The sequence below is a fragment of the Phodopus roborovskii genome, unplaced genomic scaffold, assembly GCF_943737965.1.
Source record: "Phodopus roborovskii unplaced genomic scaffold, PHOROB, whole genome shotgun sequence".
In the NCBI taxonomy this organism is placed as follows: domain Eukaryota; kingdom Metazoa; phylum Chordata; class Mammalia; order Rodentia; family Cricetidae; genus Phodopus; species Phodopus roborovskii.
In genome coordinates, this window is record NW_026126517.1 from 17,709,639 (window position 1) to 17,730,552 (window position 20,914).

Below are 20,914 nucleotides of genomic sequence, written 5' to 3' on the forward strand. Positions count from 1 at the left end.
ACATGACTCCTTCGACAGCCGAGCATCCCCGCGCCCGCTGAGCGCTTCCCTTCCCAGCCCACTTTGCTTTGGTTGCTAAAGCTAGACGCAGGGGAGAGATTGGAATTCCAAGATCCGGGTGGGCGGGGAGGCTACTGTCCGTGGTGCTGAGCCAAGCCCGGGGACTCACTCCAGCGAGAGAGCACGAGGGTGGCCTGAGCTGACACCCACTGGGCTCCAGATCCCGCAGACCCCCCCCCCCAGGCAGGGCGCATGACCTTTTGTTCTTCCTCCCACTCAGAAGATCTCTCCCTTAGGGGTTTGATCCCTAAGGGTTTCCTCGAAAGAATCAGAGGGCGAAGTCCTTGACAGAGATTCTCTGTTTAGCTTCAGAAACCGCTCACGGAAAAAGATGCCTGCCTTCAACAGATTGCTTCCACTAGCTTCTCTCGTGCTCATCTGCTGGGGTAAGTACAGCACCCTGCCCTGCAATGTGCAGATAACAGGCACTGTGTAACAATAATAACACTTATTTATGTCGCTGGTGACAAAAAGGGAGTTCGCTTGGCTTCCTTCCGTGCATGTCTGCCAGACATGGGTGTCCACATGTGCTCCCAGAGAACTGGTTTTGGAGATTGCAAAGGCACCTCCCCCACTGCCCTGTGGCTTGATTTCTTTTCTTTCTCTAACCTTCTTTGGTGCTTCTCCCAGCCTCCCTCCTTTCCTAATTAATCCTATTTTCTCTTCCTAGCTTTTCCCTTTGCTGAAAAGGAATGTATCACATTCATTATTTTAAAATTCTTGCTTGCATTTACATTGTGTTACTCAGTGAAGGGTCAGTTATGAACATTTCAGTGGGTTGAGGGGTCATTTCTCTCTACTTAAAAAAAAAAAAAACACAAAAACTGGATGCATGAATTTTGAGAGAGAAAATACTGTAGTTCATTCATCTGTTAAATTTTAAAAAGAGAATGGGTGAGATAGTGGCTCAAGCCATTTGCTAGTGTGCCTTTATAGATGGGAAGTGCATTTAGTTTGCAAGAACATTTAGAGCTGAGGTGCTTTGGTATTCGGTGAGCTGGGTTGCTTTATTTGCTTGCTGGAGTTTTGGGGGTTTTGTTTTGTTTTCTCTTGGTTGTCACCTGTGAGAGACTGAGATGGCATTGCCCCTCCAGCTAAGGGACTTGTGACAATAATGCTGGGCTAAACAGCTTCATGTATAGCTTACAAGGTACCTGAATGAGTGCTAAGGGAACTGGGCATCTAGGTACTAATAAAATGCTGTAATACACACAGTATTTTATTGTGTGTAAATGTATGTATGCACTAGCATTCTTCTGAGCATATTAGTATGAGTATCTAAATAGACTAGTGAGACTCAGCAGAGAGAGAGAAAGAGAGAGAGAGAATGTTTCTGACATGTTTGCTTTCATGTCTCCGATCCAGCCCTCAGATCAAGTAAGTATAGATGCTTTTCAGTTCATAAGTCAGTTTATGTTGGTTTAGCTACATTTCTCCATACTCAAATATAACAAAAAACAAAAACAAAAAACATAGGGCTTGTGTCTACCTTCCTTATAGAAAGTAGGTTTGTGGGTTTATGGCCCTGTACTGGGCTTGGCTCCCATTCTGCCTGGGCAATGGCAGGCATGCCTCTTTGCCTTAGTATCACTTTGTCAAGCCTTGGATAGGAATTGTGGTTGCATGTGTTATTTGGATTTTGCATGTGACCAGAGAAAGAGCCCAGTTTCCTGTTGAACAAAATGTCTAGTGAAACAAGAATAGGAAGGAAAAGGAAGAAAATAATGCCAACCCCAAGGGCACATTCACAGTAGCCTATTCCCCGAAGACTACAGCATACTTGGACATAATGCGCTCAATGAGCTCACCTGTCTTGAAGATCAAGGCTGCTTGCTATTTGCTCCAGGGAAATACTCGGGCTGTGAGCCTTAGAATTTAGTCTCGAAGGATGAAAGAAAGCATGAGCGAGGTTAATTTGTAGAGAAGGGTTGAAGGAGGTCTGTAGAGAATTTTTTCCAAAATCTAAATTCTTAAGGTTCTTTCCTGAATTCCAGGGGTGGGGGCATGCTGCATTCCCAGCAGTTTTTCATTAGGACCCACCCAGCTCCAGTTTGCATCTTGCCTCTATTAGTTCTACTACTTCATTTTTATTAGGTAACATCCTCAGAAAGCCTGATAAAGGTGAAGTTTGAACACTGTCGCAGTCATAGGTAACATCCTTCTCAGACAAAATATTGCTAGAATTTGCAGTGGGCCCATCATCCCTACTCCCTTAAAATCTTTGGGGACAACTAACAGTATAGGTCACATCTATCCTTGCTCATTCCAAGATTGTGTAACCCAAACATTGGTTCAGCAAAAGGGTCTCAGAATGCTTGGTGGTCTGTGTAGAGGGAAGAGCCTTAGTCACAAGTACAATTTTACTTTATTTGCATATAATTCTTATATTCACTAGGTCTTTTGATCAGCACATCAAGGAGGGGTGATGTGAGAGTTATTTCCACTTTATGAATGAGAATATGAGTTCATAAAGGGCTGAGGGCTTGCTAGAGAGCAGCTGTCTTCCTGATTTCCACCTTCGAGCACCCTGTTGTAGACACACGTGATGCTGTGTGCAACTGTCAATTGGACATTAATCCTGGAATTTCTCCTGTGAGCCTTTCTCTCATTCCCCAACACCACCACCTTCCCTAGGGCTTCACCCATCCTTTAGCGCCTAGTGCCTTCTCTACTTTTGCTCTCCAAGGGTCCCTGGTATTGGGGGAGTATTCTTCTTCCTTTGGCAGCCCTTCCTGGATCTCATTCCTTCAAGACTCTGCTAATCTGATAGACCAAATTGTTTCAGGATGTTAATGTCTAAAAATAATTTTATTCATGCCCCCCAGCACATTATTTACATTATAATTAAAGCCTTATTATCTTACTGTGGAAGAAGCATTCTAAGAAAAGCTCAGAAAGAGAAAGATCTGGAAGGAACAGAGGAGTTGGTTTTTTTGGGGGGGGGTTGTTGTTGTTGTTTGTTTTTGTTTTAGTTAGTCTGTCGTCCTTCATTCATCACATTTTTTTTTTCTCATGATTGTCTTCCTTGTTACTTTAGAAATGAAGGTGCATTCCAAGGTCAATGATGCAGCCCACATCATTCCAAGATTATGATTTATAGCTAGTGATATGGGTTGACCTCTTCCATGTATTCCACTTTTTGTGGGTATCTAGATATTGCCACAGGGAAAAAAGGCAGTGGCATGCGTGGTGGAGAAACGGACCTCACTGTTGACAGAAGGAGCAGGAGGTCCTATTGCAGGGTGCAAGCAAATGAGGTGAGAGAATTTTGTGGCAATTTTACAATGTGTTGTCTGGGAATGCAGGAGCAGAGTTCTCTTACCTGGAAACTGAACTTTGGCCAGAAGGGTCACAGTGGGTGTGCTCTCCAAGGACAGTGTAAAGAGGGTTAGCTACATACACTCCATACACTACCACCCACCTCCCTGACTGTGCAATGTGTTCCCTCCCTCACTTCAAATGAGTGGCTGTGCTCTTCCTCTGCCATCCAGTCTGTGTGTTCATGAGAACCCCCAATCTACCCACCATTGTTAAGCCATCACCTAGGCAAAAGATCTCCCAAACTTAACCACTGTACAACTTCTTTAAATTTTTTTTTAAAAGTTATTTCATGTGTGAGTGTTGGTGTGGAGGTATATGTACGTGTGTGGGTGTGCTAGCAGCTAGAGGTGGGTGTCAGATCCCCTGGAGCTTAAGTTACGGATAATTGTAAGGTACCTGACATGGATACTGGAAACCAAATTCAGGTCCTTTATAAGAACAGCAAGTACTCTTATCCATTGAGCCACCTCTTTGGATGCCCAAAAAATTTTATTTAACTTATTTCTTGGGTGGGGGGAGTACATGCCATTGTGCACATATAGAGGGGTCAGAAGATAATTTAAGTGAGTCGGTTCTTTCCTTCTACTGTGTGGCACCCGGAGGTTGAACTCAGGTTTGTTCAGCTTGGCTGAAAGTGGCTTCATCAGCCGTACCATCTTGGCAGCCCCTGTACCAAACTCTTATCATTCTTTCTGCTTGTACCTTTGAATCTGCCTCACCTGCCTATTTATTCTCCCCTTGGCACACTGACCATGCAGCATAGTGAAAATCACATTATTCAACTCAAGGTTGCCTAGTTTGTGATGTGCAAAAGTCAAAGCTCCAACTGTGGCCTGCGGAGATGGGGCCCTCGCCTCCCTCGCCCTTCTCTTTTCTCCGTTTTCACTGTTTGCTGGTTTCCCACACTGGGCCTTGCTGTTCCTTGAATATGGCAGGCATGCTCATTTAAAGCCTGGAATGTCTGTTTTCTCTTGCTTGTCATGACCTCATACAGACATCTCTGTGGCTTCTTCTTCCCCCCCCCCCCCCTCTCTTTCCCTTCAGTGGCTTCCCAGTGACCATACACTCTTAGTGAGGCCGGCCCTGATAATATGTTTTTCTCTCCTCTCCTTGCCTTGTCTCCTCTCCCCTCCCAGTCTCCCATCACCCTCTCCCTCTCCCCATTCTCTTCTCCCTCCTCTACTGTATTATTTTGTTCTGTAACCTACTTGTACCATCTCCATTGGAATTCAGGCCCCAAGAGAGCTGGGTTGGTTTTTGTCTCTGCACAGTGGATACTCAATACATTCGCCAAATAAATGGAAGATAAATACCATTACTAATGATATTTATCCAAAGCACAGCCGTGAATTAATCCATAGGATCTTCATGACCTATCTACAGGGCATTTTTTTAATTATTGAATAAACTGAGTCTCAGAGAAGTTAGGTAGTTAGTCAAATACAGTCCTTAAGTTTTCAAACACCACTCACCCTGCTTCTGTAGCTGTAGCTGTGCATTACTTGGGCCTTACCCTTTCAAGCCTCTGAGGCCTCTGATCACTTCTCATCAGGTATGAGGATCTATGTATACACTTTTACACAACAATATTCTTAGTTGCTTTTAAAGTAAGTCTAACCAGTTTCCCCAAGATGTGGACCCTTCTCCATTAAAACAACAAAACTGATCTTCTGTAGACCACTGAATAAGACTAGCTCACTTCTTTTGAGGGTTTAAAAGCCAATTAATATTTCCCCATTTAGAACATTTTTAAACTTTAATTGTACTGCCAACAGGCTCTAAATTCCAAGTTTAAAATGAAATATGCTGACATTGAGCTAGTTTTAAAATATCAGTGTGTATTGTCCCACCTTGTAGAGTTTGTGTCTATCATTAATTCCTAGACAGGGTCATCAGAGGATCCTTCAAAGTCCCGATGATGGTAGCTTTTGAATCTTCCAAATAATTAGGTATAAAAACTCTTACTAAATGGTTTTTTTTTGTATTTATGAACAGTTTCAGAATCTGAAAATAAATTTTATTTTTTAAGTTGTTATTTATTTTGAGACAGAGTCTCATGTAACTTAGGCTGGCCTCAAATACAATAAGTAGCAACGAAGACTCAATTTCTGATCCTCCTGCCTCAGTATCCTGAGGGCTGGGACTGCAGGCATGTACAACCACACCTGATTTATTCAGCGCTAGAACTTCATGTTAGGCAAGCACACTACCAACTGAGCTACAGCCCCAAACCAATCTTTGTTACTAATTTGTTTATTGGACACAGAGTTGTACTCAGTAGCCCACACTGCCCTCACACTTGCAGCAATCCTGGCTAAGAGAGATTTTCTAAAGTTAGGTTTGATGGCACATGTCTGTAGTCTCACCTCAAAGACAGAATCAGGAGGATTGTGAGTTCAAGGTTAGCATGGGCAATACAGTAAGACCCTGCCTCAAAACACAAAAGAAACAAAACAAAACAAAACAAAACAAAATAACTGCACTAAACTGATTTTTTAAAACTTTTAAAATTGATAATAATTGAATTTCTTTGCCATGTGTTAGTCTGAAATGTTTGAAGACAACTCTGCCCTGTGTGCCCGTTCCCACATTTGTTCCTCACCGGGTCTTGTTGATGGCCCTTCCTGATCACCTCTGGCTGTGCACTCTCTGAACAGCCTCCTTTTGTTCAATGTGACATGCCGAGCTGATGGTACCATCCAGATTTGTTCTGAACATTGAAGAATTACCCCCTCCTTCCTCTGCACACTGTACATCTGTTAATGCATCCCACATTTGTTCATGCTTTGTTGGCATCTCTGTCCTGCTTTTGATTCATTCCAAATTTGCAGTCTGACACAGTCACCTTCTTTCTTTGGACTTGGAGTTTCTAGAAGGAAGGAACCAAAAGTCCAAACCTCCATGTGTCTGATCATCTGACCCCTCCAGCATTTGAATTTTGTCTCTCTACTCTGCACAGGTCTTGCTCCAGACTAAGTGGTCCATTCATCATATTCACACTGATGCTGCTCCATGCTCCATGGGTCCCCAAATACCAATCTGATTCCCTCTCACCTTGGCTTTAGAGCCCTCAATATATTATACCACAAAGCACATAAAGGTCTTTTCAGCATGAGTCTTATCTGCCTTTCTTCATGTCCCACCAGTCCTTTCTTCTCCCCAGCCCAAGCACTAGTAACTGATTGCACATTACTAACATGACCTCTTGTGTATTCTGGTTGAATCACCACAAGAAATGCATTCTCTGCTAGGTTATAGATGCATGCAAAGCGTGGCTAGTGTCTTGTTCATTCTCGGGTCTCTAATTTAGCATCAGACCTGGCAAAGAATGTATTTTCATGTCTCCTGAATGAATGATCAGTGAACGGACAGTTGATGGATGGAAGCATGGTCTGTCTCCCACTAGACTTCAAGGCTTTGAGGTTAGGCTCGAGTCTGTCCTGTGCTGCATCTTCATGGCTTCCAAAAACTTCCAGTCAGTGTTGAAGGACCCACCTCTTCACCATCTTACTCTAGACCCATTCTGATCACATGTACTCAAGGAACCCCAGCAACAGGTACACACGTGGGTCTTGTTATTTTCAAGTCTCATGATTCTTTCTTCTCTGTCTTTCCTCCCTCCCTCCTCATTCCCCAATGCCCACTCTGGCTGTTCCCTTCTTGTCACCCATCCTCTCTCCAGTCAGAGTCTGCTTCCCTGTGTGTGTGGAAGTACCCTCGGAGACGGAAGCCGTGCAGGGCAATCCCATGAAGCTGCGCTGCATCTCCTGCATGAAGAGGGAGGAGGTGGAGGCCACCACTGTGGTGGAATGGTTCTACAGGCCTGAGGGCGGTAAAGATTTCCTTGTATGTCAGATTGCTGCCTCTGGCCTTTCTTGTGCTGTTGTATGCCTGGGTGATGATGTCCTGACATGACATTCATTCCTCTCCTGAGCACTAACATCACCTCAGCAGATAACTGACAGCCTTATAGTATCCCAGGGTCTTTACAAGGCAAGCCACTTGGCCATCTATGCACAGCCCTGGTTACAAGCATGAGAAGAGGTACAAAGAAGTAAATGTGTTGAGAGAGTCTGTGTAGGCTAGACACCCTAGTAGACCTCTTACAGGTGTGTTCATCTTCCACACAATCCTGTGAAATGGATTTAATGCAGCTTAAAGAAAGAACACAGGCAGCTTTATGTAAGCAGCCCAGGTGAGCTCCTTCCACTCTCACAGTCCCAGTGAAGTAGGAGCAACTGGGATGACCAAAGTGGATCAACAGATATGCCCAGGACAGTCTCCTCTGGGGATAGTTTTTTATTAGTTCTTGCCATGTTCTGTATCCCAGGAGGTAATGCTGCCATTCTCGCCAGGAGGACCCCTAAGTACCCTCCCAGTGGTCTAGACACCAAAGGATTCACCCCTGGCATGGCAAGAAGTCCTCCAGATTATGTGCCAGGGTCAAGGTCAATGTCAGTTCTGGTTGGTCTGAGACAGTGCTCATGGGGTTGTGATTTCCTAAATCACTATCAGTACTTTCACTGAGTCTGTATCCAGGTTGCCTGGGTTTGATTTTGATTCTTTTCTTCACACTATTTAGCTCCGTGCCCTTAGACATATTCAACCTCTTGATGCTTCCAACTATTTTTTTTTCCTTTTAAGTAGGAATAAAAACAAAAGTTTCATTATTGGGTTGTTACCAAGACCCATGAGCTCTAATTTTTAATTCATTTTAAATAGTTATTGAAATATGGTGTGTTCGTTAGGGAAACTGAAGCTCAAAAAAGTAACATTAAGTCAGCAAAAGAGTTTAGATTTGAACACACACACACACACACACACACACACACACATGCGCACACGGGTTTAGATTTGTACATGGTGGTCTGACAGCAGATCACAGGCTCTTCCCAGAGCTCTACCTTGCTCCCCTGGGTCTCTTCCAGAAGACAACAACATGGTGAAATTGACTTTCACTCTTTTATTCTTTCTTTCCCCCGAGATGGAGTCACTTCTTATTCTAGGTACTATTTGGTATTTGAATGTAGGCTGGCTCCACCTGGTGCCAGGGCAAGGACCAACAGCCACTTCTTAGAGACTAACTTAAGCCCGAGTCACACACCAGGGAAGGTACACTCAGATAAGTGCCCATTCTTCGGAAGCCAGAGGTCTTGGCTGAATGTGAAGGATCCACAGGCTTCAGGCCTGATCACGTTTTAGCTGCATTCATTGCTGGCATGCCTGACTCAAACCACAAGGTGGGACTGAAGGACTACATTGTAGTTAACATCTAGGAATATGAGTTTGAATTTTTGTCAACACCCATGGCTAGTGGAGACTAGATGGAAAAACTGTCGTGTCAGAGAGTGGAAATGCCTGAGAAAGAAGTCAGAAAGTGCTGTCATTGTTCTAATTCAGCCCAATGCAAAAGCTCTATAAGTCTTTCTGTTGTGAGTTCTCTGCTCACTGGCCGTCCTTCTGCATTATGGATTCCCATCTATGGCCTGGCCACAACCACCATGATGGGTGCCAGCTCAGAGAGTCAGGTCTTAAGCTCAGGGCTGTCAGGTATCTTCCCTGCTAACGGCTGCCTTGTTGGCCTCTATATCCTGCTTTACCCTTGCTGGTCTCCTTGTCACATAGCTCACTGTCCTTCCCTAGCCCCTTTCTGTCTCCATCCTTTCTTTTTCCTGCTCCTAGTCTCGTTTATGTATCACCACCCTCCTTTCTCCTCCACTCTGTTCCTTAGTCCCCTCCCAGGACTCTTTCTGACTACTCCACGCTGCCTTCCCACCTCACCATGTCCACATGTCCAGACATCTGTTCGCTTCGATCTGCTCTCCCGTCTTCACTCTCTCTCCTGGCTTCCTCTGTGCCTCTTTATCCAACCGCACCATGCTCTGGGTCTCCTGGAACCCTGCCCCTTAGCCTTCCTGCCTGTGAGGACTCCTGCTCTTCCACCCTGTCTACCTGGCTCTCTGGCCACCACCTGCTTCTGCTCCTCTCTTTGCAGATATATGAGTATCGAAATGGACACCAGGAGGTGGAGAGTCCATTCCAGGGTCGTCTGCAGTGGAATGGGAGCAAAGACCTGCAAGATGTGTCCATCACTGTGCTCAATGTCACTCTGAACGACTCTGGCCTCTACACATGCAATGTGTCCAGGGAGTTTGAGTTTGAGGCACATAGGCCCTTTGTGAAGACCACGAGACTAATACCCTTGAGAGTCACTGAAGAGGGTAAGACTGAAGCCTGGAGTCTCTTGGGGGGGGGGGAGTGGGCCTGTGATCCTTAGCCCATAAACTGATGCTCGCAGATGCAGACAGACGCGCCTTCCTTGTATGGCCCACTTCCTACAGCCTGCCGCATCAGAGTCCCTGCTGGTTTCCCCTCAAAGCAGACAGGCTAGTAGAGATATTAGGATAATGTCCTTGGTCCCCAAGGGAAAAAGGACAGCTTCCACAAGGCCTACATCCTTTTCCCTCTGGCCTTTTCCCTCTAACCCTAACCTAATATATAGGGAAACATCATCTCTTCTCCTGTTTCAAGCCACATATATCTCCAAACAGGTTGCTTTCAAAATTCAGTGAGCCTCAAGTCTCCTCAGTTTTAAAATTGAAAATTTGCAATTTATATTTATTTGCTCTATGTGTGTGTGTGTGATCTGTCTCTGCATGCACACACATGTGCCATGGTGTGTGAGGAGTTCAGAGGGCAACTCACAGGAGCTGGTTCTGTCCTCCTACTATGTAATAACAGGACTGAACTCAGTTCATCAGGCTTGATGGCAGGTGCCTTTGCCTGATAATCCATCTTGCTAGCCCTTCCTCATCCATAGACATGTGTCTATCCTCAGCCAGAGGTAGGAACAAGTTGACAGATCTCTACTTTTTAAAGTGTACGGACTCTTTTTGTTCTGTCAATAACCAAACTTGTGCATTCCCCTTGCAATCTGAGCTCATAATCCTAGGAGCACCTTACAAACTGCTTTTGCGCTGCTATCAGGAGATTCAGAGGTTCAGACCTTGGTTAATGCTCCTTCCCAAGGCAGGATGTGAACTCTGCACCTCCTTTTGGGTTTCCTCACCAGGAAGCCACCATGCCGTTCTCATACCCTCTCAGACAGTTTTATTACCAGCATGTTCTTATTGTTATCCTAAGATACAGGGAGGTGAGTTAGGCAGTGGTGCTGGCTGTGAAAACCAAAGTCACATCTAGACAGAGCTTGCCCTAAGCAAGGGAGTAGAGAAATCATAGCCTCTAAGTGACTGGCTAATTTAAAAATAAAAAGTATCACTGTTATGAAATCTAGGAGGTGACAGTTTCTGGGTCTTGAGGGTGAATGCCATTGAAACATTGTAACTAACTCAAGTGGAAGATCAGCCAGTTCTGAACGTGTAGCAGGCTCAGGCCACCTGAATGAAAACTTGTTGACCCACTTTCAGTCTCGGAGCCTGTGTCCTCTGGTGGGAAGTAGAGGGGTTGAACAGGAAGCTCTCTGAGGTATAAATCTGTTCCAATGTTCCATTACCCTCATTTGTTTATGCACTCTCTCCTCCCCTGGGAAGGGAGCCTGGTGCCATCTGGTGTTCACCACCAGGAACTGTTGGCTGGTGCCTGCCTGACCACAGGCAAGTGCCTGTGTCTCTCTCTGTCTCCTGGCCTCTCAGGCTTTGGCCTCCAGAGATGCTGGGGACACTGCCAGTGGGAATGTGTGGCATCACTGTGCTAGCTTGCCTGTTTGACACCAGAGCAATCCTCCTTGGGTAAGAAGAGAGGAAAAAACAAGTTCATAATTAGAACGGCAGGCAGAGCCGCGCAGGTGGTAGGCTGGGAAGGAGTTTGGATAGTATTTAATCCGGGTGCCTCCACATCACCCTTGCAGGTGTGACTTCAGTAGCTTAAGGTCCGGTGTGCATTCATGACTCCCCTTAGGCACATGGAGAGTGTAGGTGCGGTGAGAGTATAGGCGTGGCGAGGAGCAAGGGGTTTGCTTAGGAACATGAAGTGGCATGAAAATCGGGACCAACGCCACTCTCAAGTTAACCCTCCCGACTGCACCTTCTCCTTCTACCACCATCTCCTCCCCGAGATGCTTTCCCTCCATTTCTTGTTTTTGCCTCTGGAACCCCTTGGCAGGCCTCCCCACCCTTGTGTCACTCACAGGTACACATGACAGATGTTTGTTTGTCCCACTCCTGGGGCCCCAGGGAATCTGCCTGGTTCTCCTTGTTGGCTTTCTCCAGGCTTAGTCTCTCTTTCTCATTCTAAGACAGGAAGCTGTGGCCTCTTCTCCTACAGGTGACAGAAATACAGAGGGAACCTTCCTGTTACTACATCAGAGCTACTTCACCACAATAGAAATAACACACTTTAAGGCAAGCCTATCACATGCATTTATCATGTCATAGCAGGCACAGCAGAAGACAGGTGAGGGATGTTTTCATGTTCATACACTCCCAGCTTCACCATGACCTGCAGCTCCAGCAGGATCAAGAAAACCCAATGTCTAAGTGCCCTGCAATTGTGCTGTCCCTGAGTTCACCACTGCTAGTGTATGACACTGATTAATGTAATACCCACAACAATCCAGACTACTGTGAATCTATGTCCTCATTTTACAAACTGAGACTCAAAAGAAATGAGTATTCACACACACAGTAGGTAGTTTAATTTGGATGCAACTGGTGTGTGTGTGTGGGTGTGCGCGCACGCGCGCGCACGAACACACACATTATCTGCAATCATTCTGACTCCAGTATTCCTTTCCCCTCATCCTCATGTCCAGAACAGTCGAGTGAGAAACTGACAGGGAGTCAGGCATTGTGGATTCCTTTGATATCCTCATAGGTTCCTCAAGACTTGGTGTTTATTTGAACTATACTTAATAGGCTTCATCTTGTGCTGGGTCTGTGGGACACATGCATTCTGAACCTCATTCTTCTCCTTGCAGAGGGAGAAGACTTCACCTCCGTGGTCTCAGAGATCATGATGTACATCCTTCTGGTCTTCCTCACCCTGTGGCTGTTCATCGAGATGATCTATTGCTACAGAAAGGTCTCCAAGGCTGAAGAGGCAGCCCAGGAAAATGCGTAAGTCAAAGATGCAAAAGTAATGACAGCTTGCACATTCACAATGTCTGCTGTCAGTGGTGTCTGCATTCCTCTTCTTTTAAACAATTATTTATTTTATTTTATATGCATTGGTATCTTGCTTGTATGGATGTGTGAGGGTGTCAGGTCTCCTGGAAGTGGAGGTAGAGACAGTTTTAGATCTTCCATGTGGGTGCTGGGACTTGAACCAGGGTCCTCTGGAAGAGCAGTCAATGCTCTTAACTACTGAGCCATCTTTCCAGCCCCTACATGCCTCATCTTAAAAATCTAATAAAAACTCTGACAGAGCCAGGTGGTGGTGATGAACAACTTTAATCTCAGCACCCAGGAGGCAAAGGCAGGTGAATCTCTGTGAGTTCAAGGGCAGTCTAGTCTACAAAGCATTCCAGGACAGCCAGGACTGTTACACAGTGAAATGCTGTCTCAAAAAGCCAAAGAAAGAAACAATAAAGGATACATTATTATACGTATTTTACCAACCAGAAAATAGTAAGCTTAGAAGAGGTTCTGATAAGGCCATTTTAAGTCATAGACTATCTTAGTTACTATTGCTGTGGGAAAAAAAAATAACAAAAAGCAACTAGGGAAAGGGAGGATTCACTTCATTTATAACTTCTACATCACCTTCCATCCTCAAAGAAAGTCAGGCCAGGAACCTAGAAGCAGGAACCAAAGCAGAGGCCATGGGGAAAATTCTTTCTCATCATGGCTTACTCAGACCACCTACCTAGGAGTAACACCACCCACAGTGAGCTAGGCCTTCCCACATCGATCATCAACCAAGAAAATGCGCCACAGGCTTGACCACAAACCAGTTTGTTGGGATAATTTTTTTGTTGTTGTTGTTTTGTTTTCAATTGAGGTCACTTTTCCTAGCTTGTGTTGAGTTGACAAAACACAAGCCAGCACAGAGACAAATCAAGATTTGAATTCAGGCCAGCTGTCTCCTGGCTTGCACATTAAACCACTGCCAAAGCAGCCTCATAAGGTTATATGTTATCATAGCAGGTTGTAAATATTGAGTTGAGGCTGCCTCACAGAAGCACATTGCTGAGGTGAATGGAGAAGCTGGGAATTGAACCCAGGCCTTCTATTCTTTATATCTGTGTCACATTGGCTGTTCTCTCTCTGAATTCTGGAGCATGCCAACTCACCTGGGCACTGCCCTTTATTAGCTAAGGAGAGCCACAAAACATGCTCTTTCCTTTAAAACTTGGTAACAATGGAAAACCCCAATGAGGGGATCTAATTCCCTAGTGTGTGGCCTCTGCTTTCCCTAAAGACACATCACTCAAGAGTGAGTACATGTGACAACTGCTGGAATCTTTAAGGACAAAGGGCTAAGAAACCCTATAAGCCTGTTGTTTGGGAAAAGAAAATGGAGTTATGTGGGAAAAAAAAAAAAAAAAAAAAAGTCCACAGACATCCAGTGACACCGAAGAGGGAGTATCTAAAATGCCTAGGACATTGTAGCTTAGATATTTTTGATAAAATTTAAATTAACTCATTTTATGGTACCCATGATCTTAGAGAAATAAAAATTACAACAAACTATGTATAAAGGCAGTACTAATGATTGAATAGGGGATACTGAGACTTGGACATGATTACCTCCTATTGGGCTCACACAAGAAACAGAGTAGGAACTAAGAACCTCCAGTACAGTCAGAATCTCCAGAGGGCTACACAGGGTAAACCATGACAGCTTTGAGAAAATCCAAGGAACTTATTTATGCTGGTCTGACTCCAAGAACCAGAAAAGATTCTTGGAAATAAGTAATGACAAGTTTGCTATCACAGTATCTGGGATTTAAATAGATACTATCCACATGATCAAGGAAACTTAAGATGAGAAATTTGATTCAAAGCTACAGAAATAAGAGGTGAAAAAAAAAAAATTCCAAAGGGGCCCACTCTCAGCCAAGGCCTAGCAAGATGACTCAAACTAAGCGGGCCTAGATCTCCATTTGTAATCTCATCCCACCTAAAGCTCACTGAAGAAAGTAGTCAAACTGAGCAAGAGATGTTGTAGACAGCAGGATTAAGTCCCAGGAGACTTGAAAGTAAAGCATAGAAAATTAAGCTTGTTTAAAATAGAACAGGGTGAGGCTCAGGAGGAAAGCTTATGCCTCAACTGTGAGAAGACCTGGGTTTAGTTCCCAGCACCACACAAAAATGAATAAAATAAAATACTTTCTGCAAAATAAATAAATAAATAAATAAAATAAAGAACACAAAGCCAAAAAGAAAACAATTTGCTAGAAAGATCAATCAGAGTTGATAGAAAATAAAACAAAACAAAAAAATGCTTTTTTGGGGGGAAATTATATACTGGTGACCAGCAAATGCAGGAGAATTATATGTACTCAGAGGAAGGAAAGACTTCCCTAACCTGAAGCATGATGTTTGTAGCCCTGTACTTAGTATGATTCATCCTAAGAGTATTTTACTTTAGAATGAAGTGAAAGCAATATATTTTCAGCAGATACTACTTCAGAGGTTGGATTCTGATGTCTTCTCAGATTAACAATACAGTTTGCTCCCTCCTGATGCTGAACAGTCACATCAACCTCCAGTCAGCAGGAGACACACTGTTGCTAACTAAGCTATGGTTATAGGTAAGGTAGCTGTGTTAAATGCATTGCCATCACTTAGCAGGACATGACCCTCTAAGTTAAGGATCATCTTATGTCCTGAGTAGGGTGAATGCATGAATCTAGACCTAAACACAAATTTCCTTTAAATAGATCAATGGCAGCTACTCACTTGGGTACTCTACATCAGTATCATCTGAGATGAAACCTTGGAAGAAATACTTACAATACCAGCAACATGACAAGGATGCTATCTCTCCCTGCTCCTATTTAATACTATATTTGAAACCTTGAGTAAAATGCTAAGAAATGCGTTTAGCTTCTTTTCCTGTTGTTATGATAAAAATACTCTGAAAAAAGGAATACAAAATGAGAATAAGGGTTTATTTGGCTCACAGTTCAGGAAGGGGCCAAGCAAGTCACAGGTGGGGGAACTTGAGAGGACTGCTCACTGTTACATCCAGTTACATCCACAGTCAAGAGCAGACAGTAGTGAATGCATGCATGCGTGATAATGCTCAGCGGGGTTCCTCCCCTTTTATAGGCCCAGGATCCCTGCCTAGGGGATGGTACCACCCACAGTTAAGATGGGATGTTCTGAAAACAATCCTTCATGGTTTTAGATGCTAACCTTAATCTACTCAATCTCTCACAAGTGTGCCCAGAGACTTGCCTCCTAGGCAATGAACTGACAATTACTGCTAATCATCACAAGTATAAAGAAAAGTGGGATGAGATATACAAAGAAAATATATCACCATTACTTACACCCAACATACCATTTTCTATACAAAATTTCCTTAAGCAACCTAGTTAAGAATATCTATAAGGTTGCTGATATAAATCCAACTTCAGTCATGTATCATATAATGTTCATTCAGCCACAGACCACATGTGCCATAGTGGCAGCTACTGACAGTTTAGTTTGTGTACTTATACTTCACGATGTTCATACAAGGACAAGCTCACCTCATAAGACATGCCTCAAAATATGTCTCTGAGGCACAGCAAAGCAAGAATCCAATGTAGAAGCACATTTAAATTCTTAAATTAGAAAAAATAATTAATTGCAATAAGGGCTGAGATTGTTTCACAGTTGAGAGCATTTGCTGTTCTTGCAGAGGACCCAGGTTCAATTTCTGGAACCTACATGATGGTGCATAACTGTCATCCCAGTTTCCAGGGGTCCAGCACCCTTTTCTGACCTCCATAGGCACCAAGAACAAACATGGTACACATACATACATGCATGCAAAACATCCATTACACATAAAAAAGTTTTGAAAAAAGAAAAACCTTTTAACTGCAATAATAATTGTTCAGCAGTACCTAGCAATAAATGAGAAAATTATAGAGCCTTACTGAAAAACATAAGAAAAAGCAAAATGGTGGAGAATGAAATCTCACTCTTCCAAGCAGTTCTTCCCCAAAATAATCTTCAAAGTCAATGAAATTCCAATAAAAACCTCTATTGGATTTCTTGGGGAGTCTGATAAATTCATCTTAAAGGTCATGCAGGAGGGAAAAGGGCCAACAATGCCTTAATCCAAAGCACAGCTTGATTATTTTAGGTTTTGCAAAGCCACAGGGAATTCCTCTGGGTTTTTCTGTTTACAACACTTTAAACAGGTAACTATCTTGTGGGTCAGAAGTTTGCCCACCCACCACTGACCTAAGTCAAAGCAAAAACAGCATGTCTGGAAGATGTTGGTGGCAGGATTTGTCTTAGGAGCTATAAAGATTGCTCATAAGGATACAAGACGATTGCTTCTCTGCCTTTTGGCTAAGGTTGAGTGAGAATCTAGCAGAGAGAAGTTAATAATTTTATCCATCTCTCTCTACAAGCCAAAATAAATTGGTGGCCATTTTTAAAAGTAGAATGTAAAACTTGAAAATTGTACTAATGGAGTAGAAAAAAAAATGTGTAAATACAGAAAATTCTTTTTTTTTTTTTTGTAGTTGAATAAGAATTTATATCCAAAGCATATTTTACAGAGGAAATTCTTCAATAAAATACTAAAAGTGTAAATCAAAAATGGGAAAAATAATTTTCACTATATCATATGTAAAACAGCAATTGTTAATGATAAGAAGTTATATTAACAACAGATAAGGGCAAATTTTACAAACATGAAACAATAAAAGAACTTAAATATTTCAGGAGAAAAACGAAATAATAGAAGTAGAAAACAAGACAGCTTGCAAATATATGGAGATGCTCAACTTTACCAGGAACCAGGCAGATGAAAATTAAAGCCACTATGAAACACAAATTCGTAGCCATTCGGTTTAGTCAAAATTTCCATCTCTATCCTGATGATAAGAATGATGAAAAGTGATGTCTGCACTGTTGGTGGACATGTTCATATGCAAATATGGGAGGGCCATTGCCATATCTGCTGAGAGGCAAATTGAAGATTTGTCTTGGGAAGACCTACCTATAAGGAGATACAGAGCTCTTCTGTACACAGCTTTGTCCCTGGGTCACATGCCTTCCTGTTTCCTACACATTATTCACCAATGACTACTAAAGCACTACCTTTTTCCCCCTCCCACACCCTCTGCAGGTCTGACTACCTTGCTATCCCGTCGGAGAACAAGGAGAACTCTGTGGTACCTGTGGAGGAATAATGTGGTGTGACTTGAGGTGATGTACAGGGTTTGGGAAGAGTAAGGTGGGTGTAGATGACATGCCATACAAATGTCATTTGGCATCCACAATTGAAGCAACATTCAATTTGGTCTTTTCTACTCTGCATAGCAGTCCTGCCCTCTGGGAACTTTAAGTTAATGGTCAAGTCACAATGCCCTCCATTATGTCAAACCCTTCAGAAGCTGAATTTATTTTGGCTTCAATGTTGGGCAACCCAATCCCCTTGCTCATGATAACAAAGGCATAATAATTCTCTCATTCCCTCTTTGGTCCAAACGGTTTTGGGAAGAGCTGGGCTGGACTTTCTCAGTGAGTTCTTCTGTTGCTGGTAGGTGATCTGAGTACTGAGGGACTTGGATGTTCCCAGTTCAGTGATGTCAGCAGCATCAGCAAAGTGCCCCAGGAGTCCCATTGCATCCGTCTTTGTATTCATCAACCATCCACCCAACTGTGAGGTTTTATCTGACCTCTGAGCTCTATTGGAACTCTACACATCTTTCCTGAACTGAAGAGCCAATACCTCTACATAGAATAAACCTCACTTTGTCCTTGCTTTCAAGCAAGTAGATCCTAACTCAACTAAAGTTGTCCCTTATGCTCCAAATGACTTTACATATGTACTAGAGAGTTGTATTCCCTCTGCCCTGTCTGCAATTGGGTCGTTCTCCACTGCTACAAAAAGAATGGATGTATAACTGAAGGAAGCACTGGTTAGTTTGGGCTAAAGCCAAAGCATGCCATGCACTTAGATTCATTGAAGTCAGTTTTCCCTCCTAAGCCCATGCCCTGCTTCTCAACACCAGAAAGCAGCAATGTCTCTCCAGGGTATCCAGGAACATCCTCCATGTGGCCTGGAATATGCTTTGGAGCTTAGTGTTTCAGGGCTAGATCTCCATAATTCCAAAGGCTTGCAGCAAACCCAGGACTTCCAAGAGCCAAGGAAGGATCCAGGGCAATTTCATTGCATCTTGAAAGTGATACAACATACTTCTGATATTGGAAACATGGATGTGTGTTCTTTCTGGACTGAAATTGCTCAGTTGTTCTTTTCTCAGTGTCCGTGGAACAGTATTATTCCTCATTTTACAGGAGGCAGCTGAGACTCACATGGGGATGAATGGGACATTTAGGAGATTAAAGTGGACAAGAGATTTCAATGCTACCAACCTCACATTCCCTGAAGCAAAAGATGTTTTGAAGACTCTGGCGTGCAGCTTGGCTATAAGTCATGCCACTTGCCCAGCAGAAGCTAATTATGATAGATTCAGGGAACTGGAAAGCAGGCAAGAAAACCCAGAAGGCCTGAGACAGACCTGCAGAATTTCACACAAAGATGTATGAATCTGAAGCATGCCCCCAGAAGATGCAGCACCTGAGGGTGATACCTGTACAAACAAAAATGTTTTAGTGTGCAATGGATGATGAACAAACTGGCAAAGATGGGCGTGTAGCTTCTAAATACCTCGCCTGTAGATCTGTAATGTTTGGAATTTGGTGTTTGTGTATCCTCCCAGAATATCTTAGTCAACATCTCACTATTTCATTGTAATGACTGTTCTAAGTGCAATATTCTTTAGCCCCTACAGATACCGAGGACAGGAGGCCTTATGGGATATAAAAAGATCGAAGTGGGATTCAGTAAGAGAAATGTCCCTCAGATCTGGGGAGGCCTGTAAGAATGACCATTCTCTACTCCCATGGGGGTTTGTATGACAAGCTCGCTTTTTCACCCCTTCCATCACTGGGGCATACTTGAAACAAGACCCTCAACATAAATGAAAAGCATCTAATTATGTTGGAGAAAACATTTGCAATAAATTCAAGATCCTTCTTCTCACCAGTTAATTTTCCACCCTATGCTTCTGAAATAAAAGTGACAACAGAACATTTTTTTAAAAATACTTTACATAGGGAAATAGACTTGAATTAATGCAGCATTTTCCTAGCAATGGGCTAGTTAGTCCAGACCTTGTGGTGGTAGCAAACTACTTCTTCCGTTCTACTGTCTGCTTAGCCATGCATCTAACTTGTGACTAGGTGGTATGTGTGACTGCCTGTCCTCTTTATTCCTTTTCCTAAACAGAATTCCAACCTAGATATCAGAATTATAATGAAGCGGAATGACACAAATCATGTGTCCCTTACATGACAGTTTCTCTTCCTTCTTCCCTTTTCTACAATTGCAATCCTTCTTATCCTTGGTACCTTCCTTACATCTACAGGGCTTCAGAAGCATTTGGCTCATTATTTTCTCTCTCCTCCACAACTACTCCAGTGATGTGAATGCTGTTGATGCTCAATGCTACAATGAAAAAACCTGAGGTCCTTGGCATCAAATAGCTTTACTAAATCACAAGGTCATCTAGCCTGCTATACTCAAAGAGCTAGAGTCCTAGTCTTCTCTCTCCCATCTCAGTCTCATTTCACTTCCCAATTGTGCCATTGCTGCTTGTTCCTCCCTCCCTCCTGTCAAGCCCTTTCTTCTCTCCATTGTCCTCTAAGCTTCCTACTCCTTGGCTTCTTTACCCTTTCCTTCTTGGTGAACGCTAGACACATGCTTTGGGAGTCCATCCCATTCTATTTTTGTCTGGTTTGTTTGTACATGGTAGTTTATCCAGAATCACAATTGAGTTTCCTTTGGAAGATTATGACTATAACCCACAAGGTTGGTACTCACTATCCTACTTAAAATTATCACCACTTCCCTTTCTTCCCATATTTCCACTTAGAATCCCAGACTAGATGTGTACCATGCTGGAGTGTTTTCTGGTGTGCTATTGCTTACCCAAGGGCTTAGAAGAGTTCTCAAGGGCTATAATCACTTAGAAACCCCAACGTTTGTCTTGGTGCTGGGTATTTCCCGTGACTGATCCTTAGCCATTTACTGAAGGTCACACTAGGTTGGGTCTGATTTTCCCTTTCTTTAACATCTGTGAACTTGGCCACTCAACTCAGTTGGTCCAGAAAGCATCTTGCCCTGTGACTCTTACTGCCAGCTAGGTCTTGAATCAAACCACAATCCCTGAGTTTTAGTGCTTGCTCTTATCTTAGACTTCACTCTCAGTCTGTTTGACAGCATTACTCTTTGGTTTATCCACCCTAACATAACTGTACATGCCAGCTTTCTGTGGAGTTTCTGGGATCACTCTAGACATCGAACTAGAATTATTAGTAGAAGAGGAAGTTTTCAA

The 20,914-nt window shown here is 43.3% G+C and overlaps 2 protein-coding genes across 4 annotated transcripts in view; one reads left to right on the forward strand and one right to left on the reverse strand.

The window, feature by feature from the left end:
* Positions 1 to 244: 244 nt before the first annotated feature.
* Positions 245 to 18,929, forward strand: Scn3b (sodium voltage-gated channel beta subunit 3). Of its 3 annotated transcripts, none has more exons than XM_051197152.1 (6): positions 245 to 446; positions 7,064 to 7,227; positions 9,377 to 9,602; positions 12,317 to 12,455; positions 17,638 to 17,717; positions 18,813 to 18,929. In XM_051197152.1, the coding sequence occupies exons 1-5, from the start codon at positions 392 to 394 to the stop codon at positions 17,699 to 17,701; spliced, it is 648 nt and encodes a 215-aa protein (XP_051053109.1). In that variant the 5' UTR covers positions 245 to 391; the 3' UTR covers positions 17,702 to 17,717; positions 18,813 to 18,929. The 3 variants fall into 3 exon arrangements, with proteins under 3 accessions (XP_051053109.1, XP_051053110.1, XP_051053108.1); XM_051197153.1 differs by lacking the exon at positions 18,813 to 18,929 and adding an exon at positions 18,056 to 18,562; XM_051197151.1 differs by lacking the exon at positions 18,813 to 18,929 and having other exon boundaries at positions 249 to 446; positions 17,638 to 17,852.
* The window catches only part of Gramd1b (GRAM domain containing 1B), a 181,302-nt gene continuing 171,899 nt past the window's right edge, over positions 11,512 to 20,914 (reverse strand). The window contains exon 21 of the mRNA XM_051197136.1: positions 11,512 to 11,658. The gene's annotated coding sequence lies outside the window, so the exon portion shown is untranslated. The remainder of the gene's footprint in view (positions 11,659 to 20,914) is intronic.

Bases quoted from the DNA above. Each gene is read 5' to 3' on its own strand.
- Scn3b (XM_051197152.1), top strand. From the start codon at position 392: ATGCCTGCCTTCAACAGATTGCTTCCACTAGCTTCTCTCGTGCTCATC. The intron at 7,228-9,376 runs GTATGTCAGATT...CTCTCTTTGCAG, and splicing joins AGGGCGGTAAAGATTTCCTT to ATATATGAGTATCGAAATGG. The intron at 9,603-12,316 runs GTAAGACTGAAG...TTCTCCTTGCAG, and splicing joins CTTGAGAGTCACTGAAGAGG to AGGGAGAAGACTTCACCTCC.